Source organism: Puma concolor, chromosome B1, assembly GCF_028749965.1.
Source record: "Puma concolor isolate L17-30 chromosome B1, mPumCon1.1.hap2, whole genome shotgun sequence".
Taxonomy (NCBI): Eukaryota; Metazoa; Chordata; class Mammalia; order Carnivora; family Felidae; genus Puma; species Puma concolor.
This window is the reverse complement of record NC_141670.1, coordinates 14,463,844-14,480,976: the sequence shown is the minus strand read 5'-3', so window position 1 is coordinate 14,480,976 and position 17,133 is coordinate 14,463,844. Positions and strand designations below refer to the sequence as shown.

At 43.2% G+C, this 17,133-nt stretch overlaps 1 protein-coding gene across 3 annotated transcripts in view; it reads right to left on the bottom strand.

The window, feature by feature from the left end:
- Window positions 1–17,133, bottom strand: part of WWC2 (WW and C2 domain containing 2) — a 213,023-nt gene that overhangs the window by 63,495 nt on the left and 132,395 nt on the right. For all 3 annotated transcript variants that reach the window (XM_086703161.1, XM_086703163.1, XM_086703162.1), the window contains 4 exons: window positions 14,327–14,406; window positions 8,469–8,598; window positions 5,151–5,297; window positions 4,057–4,130 (listed from right to left, as the gene is read on the bottom strand). In XM_086703161.1, coding sequence (XP_086559287.1) covers window positions 4,057–4,130; window positions 5,151–5,297; window positions 8,469–8,598; window positions 14,327–14,406 — 431 coding nt within the window. The remainder of the gene's footprint in view (window positions 1–4,056; window positions 4,131–5,150; window positions 5,298–8,468; window positions 8,599–14,326; window positions 14,407–17,133) is intronic.

Sequence of the window (17,133 nt, the reverse complement as noted above, 5' to 3'; positions counted from 1 at the left end):
GGTAGGGTGGCAGGAGGGATACCCAGATGGCTTCCGTTTAAAAAAAAAACAACTCAGGTAAATGATGGCTACCGTGACATCACTATAGGTTTTGTTCCTCTGGGTGAAGACGCTGTCCCCTAGTAAGATGGGGGTCCCCGGGGTCGGCTGGGGGGGGCAGCCGGGTTATCAGCCCATCGGGGAGGATGAGGGGAGAAGACGGAGCAGTGGCTTGGCTGACCAGTAATACAACAAAGTCGATCCAGCAGGCTCCGCGTCACCAAGGGAAAGGGAGCAGCCCTGCCTCGCCCCAGGCCTCCTGCTGCCCGGAAGCTGTGCACTGTGACATCGGTGCCCACGCCGCTTGCGGAGCACTCATGGAGCCAGCGCCGCAGACATCCCCGCACTTGACCCGGTTTCCCTGAGTATGCAGGAGCTGTCCAGGAGCACGCAGCTCCCAGTGGACCTTCGCCGGCACGGGCAGCTGAAGCGGCTCCACCACGGTGACAGCAGGTGGTGGGGTGAGGGGGACAGGGATGGGGAGAAGGGGGAGGAGGAGGAAAAACCAGCAGAGGGGAACTTCACTGGTTTCATAATTTTGCCTGACCTCCGATTCTACTATGTCTACTGCTTAACGCTAATTGGTAAAGTTAACTTCTGACTGAACCAGAATGTTCTGGGGGCGTGTGGGTGGCTCAGTCGGTTAAGCGTCTGACTCTTGGCTTCCGTTCAGGTCATGATCTCACGGATCGTGAGTTCGAGCCCCGTGTCAGGCTCTGTGCTGTCAGTGTGGAGCCTGCTTGGGATTCTCTCCCTTCCTCTCTCTCTCTGCCCCTTCCCCACTCTCTCTCTCTCTCAATCACAAAGTACATAAATAAACTTAAAAAAAACGTTCTGACCGTCTGAATCAAAGAACTTGCTCTGCGGCACCGTGAGGACCATCAGGACTGTTCACGAGGTAAATGGCACGTGGCTGTTTTGACCACGAGCACAACATCAAGGTAAGTTATGAATGCAACTGATGTTAGCACAAGGAATCTATATTCTTTTTTTTTTTTTTTCAACATTTTTTATTTATTTTTGGGACAGAGAGAGACAGAGCATGAACGGGGGAGGGGCAGAGAGAGAGGGAGACACAGAATCGGAAACAGGCTCCAGGCTCCGAGCCATCAGCCCAGAGCCTGACGCGGGGCTCGAACTCACGAACCGCAAGATCATGACCTGGCTGAAGTCGGATGCTTAACCGACTGCGCCACCCAGGCGCCCCAGGGAACCTATATTCTTATTAAAACACAAAGCTGGGGGCGCCTGGGTGGCTCAGTCGGTTAAGCGTCCGACTTCGGCTCAGGTCATGATCTCACAGTCAGTGAGTTCAAGCCCCGCGTCGGGCTCTGTGCTGACAGCTCAGAGCCTGGAGCCTGCTTCCGATTCTGTGTCTCCCTCTCTCTCTGCCCCTCCCCCGTTCATGCTCTGCCTCTCTCTGTCTCAAAAATAAATAAACATTAAAAAAAAATTAAAAAAAAAAAAAAAACAAAGCTGGATGGTTACTTTGGATGCTGTTACAGCACATACTAGAATATGAGAAGCAGATAGAAAGGGGTTTTTTTTTTTTTTTTTTTTACTTTTAGACAGAAGAAGTTGTAGAAGGGAAGGAAAAAGATGAACAAAATAATGTTTTCTGGACAAAGATGGAAGTAGTTCCACAGTTTCTGGTTTTAGTTTAATTTTTTTTTTTCAACATTTTTTAATTTATTTTTGGGACAGAGAGAGACAGAGCATGAACGGGGGAGGGGCAGAGAGAGAGGGAGACACAGAATCGGAAACAGGCTCCAGGCTCCGAGCCATCAGCCCAGAGCCCGACGCGGGGCTCGAACTCATGAACCGCGAGATCATGACCTGGCTGAAGTCGGACGCTTAACCGACTGCGCCACCCAGGCGCCCCTGGTTTTAGTTTAAAAAAAAAAAAAAACCCACCAAAAACTCCCATCTTAAGCTGGCCCTGCATATACAACGTACTTGTGATTTTCCCCCACCGTCTGCACTTCCCATAGATGTAACATCAGCTTTAACCACAAAACCATACACAACTGTCTCAATGTACTAGAAAATTAATCATCAAAATGCTAAATAAGCATGATATTATTAGCTTCATTAAGCACATAAAGGCTGGAGGAGAAAACAGGTTGCAGGGAAATACAACCCGCCTCTTTACGTACTCGGAATTGACGAAGAAAAGCATTTTAAACATATGCACAAACCCTCGAGATCTACCCTCTCATCAGCATCGCTAGTAACTTTAAAATAAAACCCCAAATGGTAATAGGCCAGCAAGGCAACCAAGTGGGAAAGAACCAATGTCTTAAGTTCTGATGTGACTGACTTAACAACAGAACTGGGAGCGACGACTTAATGAAGGAAAGAAACGCACCTATTACTTGCGTGATCGGGCATTAGGTGGGTCTTGAATTTTATTTGGAAAGAGCACACCAAATCTGGGGAACGAGACATGATGAAGATTTCTGGGGACACCCAGGGGAGAGAAGAGCTGTGTATAAATTCCAGATGGAATAAACTGTTAGCAGCAAAAGTAAAGCGAAAGTTCAAGCTGATCCAAGGGAAGTCAAGTGGAGCCCCAGAGAACCCAGGGCATGAGGCGTGGTTCTCCAAAATTAATTCTGAGTTACGGCCACTCTCCTTCAGAACACCAGATACAGTACGCTCTTTGTTTACAACAGAGCCCAGGAGTTGTGGCTGCTAAGGGGTTGGTGTGCTCACAGCTGGAGGGCCGCAAACACGATCCACCAGAGGCTTTCACGTCACCGGGCCACAAAACCACAAAGCAATCCTCAATCCTTAGGGTGGAGGGCAAGGCATGGCCTGGGCACTGAGAAGCAGCCAGAAAGTATACCGGATTTTTCAGAACCTCAGGAAATGTAAAATCTGACAAGGAAAACTTACAAGCATTAAAATCAGCTGAGTGAAATGTTCAGAGAGACTAAGTGACTTGTTCAAACTCACACAGTTAATAATTTGTGGAACAGAGCTTAGTTAGGGTTTTTTGTTTTTTTCGGTAAATCAAAGAACCCAGTAATAGCAGTAACAGAGGCTATAAAGAGGCAAATTCTGTGTTTAGGCAAATCAAACAATTGCTTTGTTAAAGCCAGATAACCTCTAAGAATTTTTGCTAATTACTTTTAAATAATCCTCATCACCAATAATAATGGGTATACTTCAATATCTATCTGATGGTCTTATAGGAAACTGACATTCTAGCAGGTTCTCAGCTGAGCTTTTCATGTTCTTGAGGAGGAACATAAGCTTCTCTGTCACCTACAGGGTGACAGTGAAGTTTCTCTCCTGCCAATGTCTTCCCAAATCACGAATCAGTAGCATTTTTAAACTCTTAAGAGGAAAATAATGAAATCAAACATAGCTGTATGACCCTCCCCCACAAAATGAGCAAGGTGTCCGTATTATGAAAACAAGGTGAGCCTGTGCACTGGATGAGGAGGGAGAAGTCTCCTGAACCTTCCACAGAATCACGAAGCACGAAAAGAAAGCACAGGGTTGTAAGGGAATGGAGGGAAATAGAATCTCTCCTTTGCCCCGAAGACAGTCGCAGGGACAGACACTGCAGCATCTTCAAGCACCTTAGCAGGAAGTCTTCCCCTCAAATCAAAGGAATTAAAGCTATTTACCTGAGAGCTCAACTACTATTAAGTCCTGTACCTGAGCCGATATCACAACTCCACCTAAGCAGCCAATCTTCCCGCTTGTACTTGTGAGTAAGGATTGGACAAGTTCAAAGCTTCTTTCTTCCAAAAGACAAGGGGGCAATTTCATGCCCACACTTCTCATTAATTCTCCTTTTCCTTCAGCTTTGGGGTGAGGGGGAGACAGCGAGCAGAGGGGGAACTCTGCAACCCTTACATCTAAAAACCCTGAAGAGCAGACCTGGTAAGAAGGCGTGGGGAGCACCCAGCAGATGTCACTATACGAGTAAAGATTAATTCTGGAAAAGAAAATACTGTTTGCGCCCGCTGACCACCGAACGCTGAATAGCTCCCCTGTTGTTACCTTCTTTTGGCTTCTTCATACTGTAGGCTCAGCCTGACCTTTTCAGCTAAATTTGATCTACTTCTCACTCCGATCTGGTAAAAAACAAAAGGGAAAAAAGTCAATTAACTCTGCTAATGAATGAAGGTAAACTGCTTTTGTTTCTAGGAAGCACAAGTAATTGGAAAACTAACGAAGATGGTCTTGAAATCAGGAACGCCAGTTAAAAAGACACTTACTTTCCAGTCTCAGTGGGGGCAAAACATTTCTTTTTAATTCAAGCTTGTCTGTTTTTCAAAGACTTCAACATCATTTTCTCCACACATCAGATTCAAGATAAAAAGTATCATGTCAATGTTTCCGGTATCTTAGAGTTTACGAAGGGAATACGGGTCAATAAAATTTACGAACTGAAACTAATTTCGTCTCCATGAGCCAAAATTTCCATCATTTAGCTTCCAAATGCATGATATTAACTAAACAACTTCAAAAAATGATTTTTCAAACAGGTAAGTCCTACTGTTGATCTCTGCCTGTTTTATTTTCATAGCACAGAATTCAAGGACGCAGAACAGAATACGCAAACTGGGGGAAAAGTAAATGTCTGCTAAACAGCATCCCAAAGAGAAGGCAAAATAGTTAATAGTTTTCAAAGCCATAGTAAATATTTTCAAATGCTGGGCATAAACCATGCATGCATTTTAATATAAACAACCTTGGATATTAAAAAAAAAAATCTGTTAGCTTTTAAAGGCATATTTTTTTGTTTCTCATCAGCCTCAATGTTTAATTGAAAAGATCGAAATTTCTAAGACTCTAAATTTAATAGGGAAAACTTAAATTTTTATGTGTCTGTAACCTTTCAATAATGTCTCTGAATAAATACGAGAAAGTCTGAGCAAAACCATTCATACGGACAAATCCTGATACATGTGACATCCAGACAGAAAAGATAAGCCTCTTATTTTTAAAACCAATCTCTGAATATGAAATATTGAACCCACACAGTTGGAATTCAAACCACCTAGTGAGCACCCGTCCCACTTGCCATCCATGTTGTAATTCAGGCCCATCATTGCCAGCGCTGGGGCCAACCGTTCACGTGGGTAACTTACATCTCCGGAAATGCTGGTTTGTGACCCAGCATCAAGGGTCTGTCTGGAGAGAGATAAATGGGAGTTCACAGGACTGGACCTCAAATCTGGCTCGGATGTGCCCGTGCTCTGGTCCAAATGGAACCGCTCCCGCAGCTTAGCGAGACTCTGTTCAGGAAACACAAAGTCTTACGTGAAACTTAACATTTAGGATGGCAAGACTCACCCAGCAGGTAAAATTAAATTGAAAGAAGTGATCCCGATAGGAAAAAAAAACCAGCTACTTTAACAGGTATGTATCACTTTAAATTATTGAAAAAGTAAGATTAGAACCTAATTTCCCACATACACCCGTGTGACTCTGGAAGTGTGTGAGGTCACAATAAACAGATTATCTTACCTTTCCCAAGCTGGAATTATTCACACTGTGCTTAATGGCACCTTTACATTTAGTACATACATTTCTTATTTTTAACAATCGAAAAGATTTCTATTTTTAAAATTTATTTATTTTGTAAGGTTTATTTATTTATTTTGAGAGAGAAAAAGAGTCCAAGCGGGAGAGGGCCAGAAAGAGAGGATGAGAGGGAGAATCCCAAGCGGGCTCCACGCTGTTAGTGCAGAATCCCATGTGGGGCTCAAACTCGCCAACCGTGAGATCATGATCTGAGCCAAAACCAAGAGTCGGATGCTTAACGACTGAGCCACCCAGGAGCTCCAAAAAGATCTCTATTTTAAAATGACTCATCTTAACTACTCACTTCATACAGCAGAAATTATGTAAATGTGGAATACCTACAGTGCAATCTCATTTTAGATATAGAAGAAAACTTCCTACTTAGCAGACTTCCGTAATTATGCAATTTTACGTCTGGATGGGACCCAAGAGATTATCTGCTCCTGGTAATGTCAGAGATGAGGAAACTGAGGCCCAGAAGCTGAAGTGCTGGCAGCCGGTCCCGGCCCATCTTTACACTGACTGCATGGCAATGCCAGAGTGATAATGTCTGGTTTTGTAAAGTGAATAATCAACAATGAATGTGCCTGTCATTGCCACCCATGTTTAATATACTGAGCTTACTTTCAAGAGAGGATGTGAGCAAGTCAAAGTATTAAGAAAGAGAAAAATCTTAACTAAATTGTTCCCAACCCTCCCCTGGCCCTAACACTAATAAAAATGGTAAGAAGCTCATTATTGCCAACTTTAAGAAAAGCCAGGATTTAATCCTGATATTTACAATTTTTACAAAAAAAAATGAGAAGTGTCCCCCCAAAACTAGAAATATCAGAGATCTGGCATGTGCCTTTTACCTAGCCTTTTTTATTTTTTTTCAAGGGTTCATTTATGCAAAATGTAAATACAAGAGGGATGAGACTTCAACGATCATATCAAATATATCACAGAAAAGAACATAGAAGCCTTTTAGTGACTTTGGGCAAGTCTTTTCTATTTTTTCACCTGTAGAGTGGAAAGAGTATTTTTTCAAGCCTGTCTGGGATGACAGTATACCTTATCAATTTAGTAGGTCATGACTGGCATGTTTTGTGCTGAAAAAGAAGAGACTAGAAAGTCCATTCAGACCGCATTACTAGTATTAAGAGCAGGCAAACATCTGTGATATATGGTGTGTGTGTGTGTGTGTGTGTGTGTGTGTGTGTGTGTGTGTGTCCAAACATAAAGACATTGGTGTGTGACTGGGTTTTCATGTCGAGTGTATCCTTTACTGTGGGTCATGGTCAAAGAGGTCTGAAAGTCATGGAAGCTACCCACCTAATGTCCTTCTTAGCTCTACTCTCGATTTCTGTATCTACTAGTTAATTATTTTATATACTTTAGTAACTGAAAAGGACTCTAATCTTTTAACTTAATCTGGTCTGTTTATAAATCCAAATTTCTTCTTTACTGGAAGAATCAAAGATAACCTAAGACTGCTGAATTATAAAATTCCAACATAAATTTGCTCAAGCTAACTATTAATTTTTTTCCAAAGGACCTCTGATGTGCATTTTAGGAATTACTGTTTTAATCATCAGGATCGCTTTAGAACAAAATAGAAATATATCCAAATAAAGTTTTCTATGTTTCCCATATATGTTTAAAACCACATATTCTGGAGCAAGACTGCCTAGGTTTGAACCAAAGTCCTGCCACTCCTAAGGTGTGTGACTTTAAGGAGGCTACTTAACTTTTGTGTCCTGCAATTTCCTTGTCTGTAAGTGAGAACAATACACGCCCAAGGGCTGTTGTCAGAATTAACTGAACTACTTTCATGCAAGGCAGGGAGAAGGCTGCCCAGCACACAGTCAATACTTACAAGGATTCGCCATTATCACTACTGTCTTTTCTATTTGATCTCTTCCTGCAGGTTATTTCAAAATTTCCCAAATGCAAAATTATAGGTGTTTAAGAACATGTACTTACATTCCGTTGGCATTTTGAAAACTGACATGAGGTACTTGAATATAATATTTAAATGTAGAGGTTCTACTAAGAATGCAAACATTGCCACTGGCTCTAACATTTTCCCAAAGACACAGACTGAATCCTTACTCAGAACCCCAAATATCTGAAATACAAAGAATTCTTGGACCTTGTGATCATTATGGGATGGAGGGAAGGTAAGAGAAGGAACAGATATGCTCTTAAAAAAAACCCCAAATCTGACTGCACCTGCTGACTATACGTGTTTAAAATGCAGGACACTGATCACTGAATGGTTGCTTCTTGTACCCACAAGGCTGGCTCACCTTTGGGCTGAGAACTATACAGGTTTAACACGGGGATTTTCTGCCACCGGCAGCTTTCCTAGGATGACTAGATGGGCACCCCCCAGCTGGGTCGGCATTCCCCACCCCCAGCTGGCACCTCAGAATCACCTAGGGTGGGGCGAAGCTTTTTGAAGCTCCTCACATGCCTTTCCCATACTCCTCAGGGCATATCCTTGACCTGCTGTTGACAGGTGACGTACCCTTTGTGTGTCCCCAGCTGAGGATCACAGTTTAGGTAACCCTGCTTATCTGGTTTCCACATGAAGTTTCAGTGAGTTGCAGGTGCCCCCAAATGCTAATCTCACGTGGACTCCAGGATCCACCACGTCCTGTCTCAAAGGCCATCCAAAGCCTGCCTTCAAACAAGCACATCAGAACCTCGGAACCAATGCGTTCACGGCAGCCTGTTGCCTTAGTGCCCACAAACATCTCCTATGGGAGCAAGTTCTGGGTGAATGAGGCAGGGTGATAAAGGGCCATCCAGATTCCGATGGAGAGCTTCCGCCCCGATAAGAGTTTCTGGGGCCCCAGAAGGTAGCTGTCCGACTTCACAAAATGTTTGTAACATACCTGCATCAGATCTTGTTTTTCTTTTTCTCCTGAGCTGATAGCCTTTCTGATAGATTTCAGTTCAGTTAGAATGGCTTTGGCTTCACTGAGTTCATAGCCACTCTGGCCTCCAGACATTTTCTTATCAATTCTGTGAAAAGAAAAAAGAAAGAAAGAAAGAAAAGAAAGAGGGAAAGAAAGAAAGAAAGAAAGAAAGAAAGAAAGAAAGAAAGAAAGAAGAAAGGAAGAAAGAAAGAGGGAGGAAAGAAAGAAAGAAAGAAAGAGAAAGAAAGAAGGAAAGAAAGAAGAAAGGAAGAAAGAAAGAAGAAAGGAAGAAAGAAAGAGGAAAGAAAGAAAGAAAGAAAGAAAGAAAGAAAGAAAGAAGAAAGAAAGAAAGAAGAAAGGAAGAAAGAAAGAAAGAAGAAAGAAAGAAAGAAAGAAAGAAAGAAAGAAAGAAGAAAGGAAGAAAGAAAGAGGGAGGAAAGAAAGAAAGAAAGAAAGAAAGAAAGAAAGAAAGAAGAAAGAAAGAAAGAAAGAAAGAAAGAAAGAAAGAAAGAAGAAAGGAAGAAAGAAAGAGGGAGGAAAGAAAGAAAGAAAGAAAGAAAGAGGAAAGAAAGAAAGAAGGAAAGAAAGAAGAAAGGAAGAAAGAAAGAAGAAAGAAAGAAGAAAGGAAGAAAGAAAGAGGGAAGAAAGAAAGAAAGAAAGAGGGAAGAAAGAAAGAAAGAAAGAGGGAAGAAAGAAAGAAAGAAAGAAAGAGGGAGGAAAGAAAAGAAAGAAAGAAAGAAAGAAAGAAAGAAAGAAAGAAAGAAAGAAAGAAAGAAAGAAAGAAAAAAGAAAAATGTTAAAGACTGTTGACAGAATACAAGTTACACAAACAGCAGGAGCTGGTTTTTGGACGATCGTAGTTGGCTGGTGACTTTGCAACTTTCTTCCCACATACCGACATCGTGCTTTCAAGCCGACTGTTCTCCCATTCTCTTCCAACCACTCCTAGCTCACACTCCCCCATCGCCCACCTCACGCCCAGTCCGTTTCTCAACATTTTCAAGCTCAGTCATTTTGTCTTGAGTCAGTTTGGGCGATCCTTCCACTGGCTGAATTCAAACCTCCTCACGCTAATCCGACCTCCACCCTGAGACAGGTTAAGGCCACCAGGAAAGGATTTAGCAGGACAGAGGTGCCAATAAACTGAACAACTACAGGAAGTGCAGATCCCTCACTGTCGCCTCATCTTACATGCCCTGATGTCTGTGCAAAACCAAGTACGGTGCCTAGGAGCTGGTGGGCGATGCGTAAACGGGAGTGATTATTATTTATACCAGTGAGAATCCTACATATTTGGATCGTGTGGTTAGTTTCCTGTTGGTTTTCAAATACGTGAAAAGTGCTCCTTCTGTTTTATGGCCGTTATGAGTCGAGGTAAAACTGCTTGCCTTGCGGACGAGTTCAAATCTAGGAACCAGGCAGAAGAGCAGAGGTGCTAACGTTGAATAAAGAGTTCTTCCACCAGCTCATCCGTCACCCCTGCAGATCTGCTCACCAAATGTCCTTACAGTTTGCATGGTCACCCTATGTCAGGGGGTTTCAAGTAACCTAATTCTTTGTGCATGAAGGGCCCAACCAAATTACCTAATTCTTAAAAAAAAAAAAAAAAAAGTGGCAGGGGCGGCCTGGGTGGCTCAGTCAGTTAAGCGTCCGACTTCGGCTCAGGTCATGACCTCGCGGTCCGTGAGTTCGAGCCCCGCGTCGGGCGCTGTGCTGCTGACTCGGAGCCTGGAGTCTGTTTCAGATTCTGTGTCTCCCTCTCTCTCTGCCCCTCCCCTGTTCATGCTCTGTCTCTCTCTCTGTCTCAAAAATAAGTAAACGTTAAAAAAAAAATGGTTTAACAGGACCCTCACTATCACTCTCCAGCCACTGATGCTGCCCGGCATTCATTTTGAATACAATTCAGGGTTCACTTGAAGAACATACGGCTATGATTCTGCCCCACTGGCCAAGAGCTCTCACTCTTGGACATAATTCTTAGTCTTGTCCACAGAGAAATGGCATCCATGAAGCCACAGAAAACTGGCTCTGCACCCGTTCAGTTTAAAACATGTAATGATGGACATTTATGTCAGTGTGAAGGGACTAATCTGAAAAAACAAAACAAAAACCAAACAACCACCCACCAATGATGCCATCTTACTCTTCCAAAGTTGACTCGAGCAAGTGCAGTTTGTAGATAACCTACTTCCCCAAGTAGTGTTTTAGTATTTGATTGCCGAACAGTCTTAACCTAAGATCAAATAAATTTCATCATCAGGTTGTTCGATAATACAGTACAACCAATGGCATCACTGAATTAAACAGCCGCGTGCGCACGCACACAGTGTTTAGGGTGGGAAGGGACCCTAGAGATCTATTAGTCACACTTCCTCCAAGTAGAAAAAGTAAGACCAGGAAGTTTACCCGACGTTAGCCTTGAGATTGCATAAACACTTAGCTAGTCGGGGCATAATCCTCAAAAGGACAGACTCGGGCTTAGGGCTCTCCTATTACACTTGGAATATTCGATAAAAATCACTGGGGGTACTTTGAATATTGGCGAATTCCATTTCTCTGGGAAAGGATTCATCAGGGAAATTGTTGGCTCCCTTAAGTACTGTATCTACCAACTGAGTAGTTGAGGCAAAAAAACTTATTTTAATTAAAAAAAAACCCACAAAGCCCTCAGATTTCATGAAGTAGCTACTAACACAGGACTCTTAAACTGTGTCAAAGGGAATTTCTAAAGCCCAAGTGATTTCTTTCTATTTGTGAAAAACCTTCAGAATCTAACAGCAAAACAGGTCTTGAAGTCACAAATCAACTTTAACATCTGAAAACAAAAAAAGTAGGTGAGCCGTTCTCAGAAATTAACTCTAACACTTAAAAATAAAGGCAGGACTACTTCAAGCCTGCTCATTTACATTTCAGAGAGCTTCAGAACTAGACAAAAATCTCCTGGCTGCCCACTGCTTGCTCAGTTGGGTGCTAAACACGACGAGGACAGGCCATCTCAACTCAGCGCCCACCGCGGAGCTCCTTCTGGGCTTTCTCTCCCTTCTTCCTCCTCCTTTGAACACCTCCGTTCTCCTCTAACTGTTCCTCTTCCTCTTTTTCTCCTCAACTCTGCGTCTCCCACCTCTTCTCTCTTTTTCGACCCTAACCGACCATAAAACAAAACCAAACAAAAATCAAACAAAATATGGGCGTTATTTGCTGATCTTTAAGACAAACTACGGTGTTTTTTGTTCTTGATTTGAGAAATGCCTTTTTATATTCTTCCCTAAAAAAAATAAAAAACAAACGTTTTCCTTTTGTTTTTTTTCTGTGCACCGTTATTAATTTCCCCTATGTCTTCGTCTCTCCCGAAAGATAAGAGAGTCCCATTTGCACACCTTCCCTGGCAAATATGTACCCCCTGAGCCAAATTTTCACAGAATAGGTATATACTTTTGGCTTGCTCAGTGCTTCACCCTTCCCTTCTCATTTTCCACATTTGAGTGGATGCTGCAGGTGGCAAAGTAGACATGTCCATCTACACATAAGCTCTGCTATTGCCGAGGCCAAAGTCAACTTTGGGACCACAGACTGAAATGAATAATGTAAAGAATAAAGCTACATTCATTCATCCAGCATAAACTACTGTACCCAGTAAAATGAAAGCCTGAGTTTAAATTATATTATAGCCCCAGATTTGGCAAAAATATTCCACTCTATCGTGAATAAATGAGAGGTGGTAAAGCATGCAGTAGGATTCTATTTACATCTTTTCCTGAAATATATTTTCTGTCAAAACCCCAAGTAAAAGCTCCTTTATAGTATCAGGAATGTGGTTTCTTGGAAAGTATGGTCTCTGGGTTCAATCAATTTTTATCCAATGTTCTAGTAGTATGGTAGTTAACATCTGAATGAAAACAGCTTTATTTTGTCTATAGTTAGGATCAACAAGAGAGGTCTCTGATGTTAGATATCGTATCTTTCTGCCTTTGGTTCAAGGGCTTAGAATCATTGCAAGAGAATGCCTGGATTTCTACAACAGATGTCTATTGTTTTCTTGTGGAATGTTATTGACAGATTCTTAAACATGCCTTAGATTCCTATAAAAATTGCTTGCAAGCAAACTGCTTTAAAACAATACAGCATTGTTATATCAATATAACAAAAACAGCAAAGTTTGGCTAACCTTTAATCCCGGGTGGTGACATGAGTTAGAATTTCATGTGCCTTAAGAATGTTTACCGTATAGCTAAACGTTTTGTGGCACTCTTCAAAGTTTGTGTCCTCTCTCCACTGGCACCACAAAGCCCTCCTTTATGTTGATATGCAATTTACTAAATATCACATCTGTGGCATTCTAGATCTGCTCAGTTTTGAAGGGGGGGGGGCTCTGCAGTCTGCTGAGGTTTTTAGAACACAGCTATACTTGAGAACCACCTGGGGATCTCATAAAATATACCTAGATGGAGACCAAAAATAGGTTGTTTTTTTTTAAACAGATTATTCTGATACGCAGTCAGGTTTGAAAACCACTAGGACAGGAGCATCTGGAAGAATAAAATGGTTATGATGACATGAGTGAGTGGCCAAAAAGAAGACTGAGCCATAAAACCAGTCTCTGAAGCCAAAGTCACGGGACTGGTGGTCAAGAGTCATGACTGGCGTCCTGACGTATAACTCATCATGCAAACACACAGAACACCCAGCTTGTGGTTTGTCTGGCCAACAAATATACAGGATCTTTCAAAGGGGTGATGCCATCTGCCTTGGGTGGCTACAGAGGGGAGGGCGGGGGAGGAACAAGCAGGCAATCAGGGACTCTCTCTGTAAACCCTGCTCCGCGGTTGGCAGAGGGCCCTGTACACAGAGGAGGGAAGTAAAAAACAGTTAAATGCCTTTTGAGGGATCATGCCTTTAATCCTCTCTGCAGTCATGTGGCTGTGAAAACCATCAGCTTCTTGCCTCGCATCAGAGACCCGGTGGTAGGATCGGGAGGGCTGGAAAGTTCGGTGTGCCTGCCGGGCTTTAGCTGGGCCGCACCTCGTCAGCAGGGAGAACAGTGGCTTCTGGGGGCCGGGAATGGGGCGGGAGATCCCAGGTTCTGCTGCCCTCTGTCAGCCCTATTTCCCTTAACTTGGCCCAGCCTTTCAGACTTGACTACAGAACTGGAAAGGACAGAAGGGATACAGGAAATGAGGAACTCACTCAAGCTCCTCGCGGACAACCTGACTTGCTCCCTGAGATCAACCCCGGGCTCAGGGCAGCAGAGGCTCACCTTGTTCAGCCGCAGGAGCCCAATGTGGAGGCACTTCCTGTGCCTCGTCCCTTGGTCCCATACCTCAAATTCAGAGCAGGCTGGCAGGTGCCCGGGACACAAAGTTAACATTCCCACTGGTTTCTTTGGATCTCCGATGACGGATAAAACTTCAGACCTCTTCAACGTGTACAGATTTCCCCCACGTTTTTTTGTTGGTTGACTGGTTTTCTTTGGTTTCTGGTGCAGAGCTCTGAGCTTTTTACTTCATGTTTCTTGGAGAAATCTCTTATGTAATCTGTACTTCTATTTTCTTTTTTTTTTTTTAATGTTTTTTGAGATAGAGAGAGACTGAGTGCAAGCGAGGGAGGGGCAGAGAGCGAGGGAGACACAGAATCGGAAGCAGGCTCCAGGCTCCGAGCTGTCAGCACAGAGCCCGACGCGGGGCTCGAACTCACAAACTGCGAGATCATGACCTGAGCCGCAGTCGGACACCCAACCGACCGAGCCACCCAGGCGCCCCAATGTACTTCTATTTTCTTTGTATTAGTTAGGGGGCTTTCAATTATTCTAAAGTGAATTTCAGTATTTTTATACTCACTGTTGCAATGTCTCAAAGCCTTGTTCTTTATAGAGCAATTCCTGCTTCATCTGTGAGAGTTCTCTCTTCAGCTTTTTAACCTTTTGGAGACATCAATGTAAATATGAACGTTTGTAAATAAGTAGCAACGCCGTTTTAAAAGACTGTCTATTAGCAAGCTATTAAACACACAAACACAGCCATTAGTTTAACATTCAGGCTACCGGCTTTCCCTGGACAGAAGTTCTGTGGAAGGTAGGTTAATGATGTTTAAATTATCAATGATGTGCATTATTACTAACATTTACCCTCACCGTCTTATTTAGCAACATTGCCTACGAGCTGGCGTCATGATTGCCTCCATTTTGTTGTGATCGATAACCAGGAAGGGGAGAGTCAGAACTTGAAACCCCGGCTTCTCTACCCCCAAAAGCGTGTACTCCTCCTTCTCTGCTCTTCTCTCTGCTCCGGGACCACTGGCCATCGCTCCATTTCTCAAACGCAACAGGCAGTACCTGCCTCAGCAATCAATAGCTCTTTCCACATGTACTTCTGCCACATGCCGTTCCCTCCGGCTGGAAGGCTTGACTCTTGTCACTCAGGCCTCGGCTCCCAGGTCGCCTTTTCACTCAAATAGGACTTCTCTAACCATCCCACCCATGCCATCACTCTGTTCTCTTTAGTTCATAGTATTTCTCAAGCACTCACATTTTCTGTGTTCTTGCTTACTGTCTGTCCCCCAGGGGACATATATCGCACCAGCTAGATCCCAAACTTCTAGAAAAGTACCAGGCCCCATGAGAAATAAAACGACAAGGACAAAAAATGTGTGATCGATACACATTTGCCATCAAACTGATGCAAGATATATATTTTTTTCCTGTGGTCCCATATATTCTTGGTAATGACAATGCTAAGATGTGATAGGTCAAAAAAAAGAGCAGAAGCCTGGCTTCATCACAAACTAAAGGTCTTCACGGGGCTGTCAGAAATTTATTTCCGTATTATAGCCTTAAGTTTTAAGCACATTCTGTTACACAGTATTTCCACGCGCTTTTGAACTATTATTTCCTCTTCGGTCTATCCGTTCCACAAATATTTACTGACTTTCCACCATGTCAGGTAGTGGGTCTGAAGTGTGACTAAAGCAGACGAGACCTTTGCCTTCATGGGTCCTACAGAACAACAGGGGAGCCAGATGTTGGGCAAATAATCATCTAATGACCTAAGTCTTACCAATTACCACGGGGACATAAAGGAAGGGTTCAGGATACTTCAGGATAAAAAAGAATGACAGGACCTGATTTAGTGAGGAGCTGGTTGGAGCCTGTGTGTGAAAGGCCGGTTAAGCAGAGCGGGTCGGTGGGGCTTAGTTTCGTAAAGGGGGTCCTCAAAAGGTAGGGCTCACGGACAAATCCTAAATGTGGGAGGAGGGTACTTGGCAAATTTGGGATTTAAAGGACGTTACCATTTGCTGAATTACGGAAGTGTTGCGTAGCATGAGATGGGACTGGAAATGAAAGCCTTATTGTAGAGTCGTGAAGCTATGGGGAAGATTTCTAAACCTTAAGAACAATGAGAGCTGAGGAGGAATTTTAAAGCATGATCTGCTTTATGATTTTTAAGAAACCGCCGTGATGACTCAAGTGATTGGACCAGCGGGGCCAAAAGGGGCCGTTCTACCTGCACCGCCGGCTGGCCTTTGAGCAGTGTATAGAGGGTAGAGCCCAGAGGAAGAATATATTGGGAGGCAGACTCAACAGGACTTGGTGATGGACTCATGTGCAGGGTGAAAGAGAAGATGTGCCCAAGATCACTGCCAGGAGTTTTACTGGCCAGGTGGGTGCACGAAGGTGCCTTCCTGGAGGGTGGGACCAGATCCTGGGGTAGGACCGAGGGTGTTTTTTAACACGTTTAATTTTCCGATACCCATGAAACTTCAAAGGCGATTAGAATATGGAGGCTGGATGTTCAGAAGTGTCTGGACCAGAGATATAAAATTGAAAGTCACTGACATAAAGATGATACTTTAAATGCATGAGAATTAATGAGAGCCCCTAGAGAGAGTGCGTATTGAAAACAGAAGAGTTCAGGAACACGCCTCAGGCACCTCCATCACTCAGAAGTCTACTCGAGGAAGGAACAAAACACACTGTGAAGTCGCGGCAAGAGAAGTTGGAGGGAAAAGAGGGCATCTCGGAAAAGGAGAGAAAAAAAGTCAAGGAGGAGACGAGGCACTATGCAGAATAAAACGACAAGGACAAGAGTTGTGTAAGTCTCCTGTTTGTAGACCTAAGGCACAGGGCTTTGGGCATTATGGATATTCAATAATTCATCTGTTGATAAATTACCTGTGGAGCTTATCTGAATGGCTAACAGTCTGTGTCCTAAGGCACTTCTATTTTATTAGGGAAGAGAAAAAAACAAATAATGATGTTGCAAGGCCCAATTTAGAACTACAAAGAGAGGTGCAAACAATGCTACCAGAATCCAAAGAACAGGAGTACTTGTGGCTGTCCTCAGACGCAGGGGACTTTGGAGCTGGATTTTTGAAAGTGCTTGAATATTCATCACCAGCAAGGAGGTCATTCACAGCAGATCCTCAAGACTTTCCAGTTGATTCGATTATTATCATGTCAAAAAAGCCATCAGCAATCAATAGCTCTTTCCACATGAACTTCTGCTTCTGACAGCACTCTAAAGAGCTGTTTACCAAAGACTGTAACATTTTTATTTTAAAACAACAACAACCACAGTTAATCCGAAAATCAAGAGCAACTCAAATAGCCTGGCTGAGGCCTGACTTTACCTTTGAAGACACCGTTGAT